General features: G+C 49.5%; 1 protein-coding gene across 1 annotated transcript in view; it reads right to left on the bottom strand.

Moving 5' to 3' along the window:
• niban1a (niban apoptosis regulator 1a) overlaps positions 1-2500 on the bottom strand; it is a 26028-nt gene that overhangs the window by 8463 nt on the left and 15065 nt on the right. Inside the window, exon 6 of the mRNA XM_083940721.1 lies at positions 2064-2179. Within this exon, the coding sequence (XP_083796847.1) occupies positions 2064-2179 (116 nt within the window). The remainder of the gene's footprint in view (positions 1-2063; positions 2180-2500) is intronic.

The following is a 2500-nucleotide window of genomic DNA, read 5'->3' as shown; positions in this document are numbered from 1 at the left end:
GGCATAAACACGTCCGCTCTCCGACCTGCAGGTGGAGCTGCAGCACTCAGGACGACGGATCATCCTCATCCTGAGGCTCCGTCATAAACTCTTTATCTGCTACACTCAATAAACGTGGAGCTAAGGGTTCACACACACACACACACACACGCACACGCACATACACACACACACACACACGCAGACACACACACACACACGCAAACACACACACACACACATACACACACGCACACACATACACACACACACACACACATACACACACGCACACACACACACATGCACACACACACATACACACACACATGCACACACACACATACACACACACATACACACACACACGTACACACACACACACACACACACACTTTATCTAAATCACTGTCAACATAATCTGTCTGATTTACGATCGTGCAGCTGCGGTTGTGTTTTGTTCTGCTGCCGACATTTCATTCATTCCTCTCCTGTCTCAGCTCTGACTCATACGTGTGTGCGTGTGTGTGTGTGTGTGTGTGTGTGTGTGTGTGTGTCAGTAGAGAGCTATGTGCATGCATGTGTACTTAAGTATGTGTTTACACGTGTGTGAACTGTGTACACGTTTAGAGCAGAGAAAACAGGAAATGTCTCACTCATTAGCAAAACAAATAGATTTTAAACGGTGTGTGTGTGTGTGTGTGTGTGTGTGTGTGTGTGTGTGTGTGTGTGTGTGTGTCCGTTTCCTGCAGAAACTTCCTCTCACCTCCGAACTAATTGTGACTAAACAATGTGAGTGAATGCCGACGCCTCAAAGAGCGTTCCCGGTGTGGTCACATGGTTCCTGGGGTCAGAGCGGAGAACGACAGGAAGAAGAAGAAGAAGAAGAAGAGGAAGAAGAAGAAGAAGAAGAAGAAGAGGATGAAGAGGAAGAAGAAGAAGAAGGAGAAGAAGAACGAGCTCCTGTCCTCCCCAGAAAAAACAAGAGCGAGAGGATGCAAATGAGCCGCGGCCCTGATTGGTCCACGCCCGCATCCTTCCACCATGCAAATAACACGGCAGTCAACAACACGACAGCACACAGACACACACACACACACACACACGCCCACGCACACACACACACACAAACACACACGCCCACGCACACACACACACACACACACACACACACACACACACACACACACACACACACACACACACACACACACACACACACACACACACACACACACACACACACACACACACACACACACACACACACACACACACACACACACACACACACACACACACACTGATCATCTGTTTAGGACCTGATCTCAGCAAAGTGTCCTGATGCACAGCAGCTGAATTCTTGCGATAACATGAGATCACATGAGAATTCATCACGTCAGACTCAGGGTGCACTCACAAAACAGGTTTTTCAGCTAAAGCCGAGTGCGTTTGACCAGTGTGAGTGCAACCGTACCACGTCTAGGAGCGGCACGCTTGCCGTCCACGGCCCGTTTGGGAGAGGTGGGCTTTAGTAAAGCACGTTTGCACGTGTACGAGCACGAGCGTGCGCACGTGTACGAGCACGAGGCCTACGGCGGTTCTGAGGTCATTTCCTGTGCGCCTGTTGGGACGTAGAAAAAAGAAGGAGGGACCATGCGCGGACATTTCAAACAATGGCGGTGAAAGGTTCACGTTGGTGTGATGCGGAGGTGGAGTGTTTACTGCAGATTTGGTCGATGAAAAGATTCAAAAACAGTCGACAAGACGCACAAAAACTCCGAGGTCTACGGAAAGATCTGGAAACAAAGCCACGCATCGCCATGACGTCATCAATGCGTGTGACGTGTTACGGCGTGATGACGTATAGGCAGCAAGAAGCATTCTCCGAGGCCCAGGTAGTGTGAGTACAAACGGGCCTGGAGGGGGGGACAAGGACCCTAAAGCACGGGGCACGGCACGGAGGCACAGTGGGAGGGCGCCCTTACAGTATTGTGTTTTGGGTTTTAAAAATAGATGCAAAACGCTGACTCTGAACGTGGGTGGTGACGTGCAGCAGTGGTGGCGGCGGCGGTGGAACGTACCCTGACGTCACTTCCTGTCAGCATGTCCCAGGCCTGGTACCGACCCTGCTCCTGCCTGTAGAGCTGCACGGCTTTGAGAAACGCCTGCACTTCACACGTCTTCTTCTTCAGGAAGTCTGACGGAGACAGAGGAGACGGGATTAAAACGACCTTCAGCTTCAACACGACTTTCATCAAATCATCAAAGAAAAGTCTCAACGGAGCTGCTGTGGCGAGTCTGTTGCCGTGGTAACTGTGGAAAGATGCCGATGAAGCCTGAGTCTCTGCAACGTTCGACTGAGATCCGTGAATGAAACCGTCACACAAAATATTTAATTCAGCATCGTTTTAAAAACTGTTCAAAAAGATGCAAAATGACTAAAAACAGATGCAAAACCACCACAAAAAGATGCAAAATGACTAAAAATAGATGCAAAACCACCACAAAAAGATGCAAA

Source organism: Echiichthys vipera, assembly GCF_963691815.1.
Source record: "Echiichthys vipera genome assembly, chromosome: 3".
Lineage (NCBI taxonomy): Eukaryota > Metazoa > Chordata > Actinopteri > Perciformes > Trachinidae > Echiichthys > Echiichthys vipera.
The sequence above is the reverse complement of the archived record's forward strand: the minus strand, read 5'-3'. Positions and strand labels throughout refer to the sequence as shown.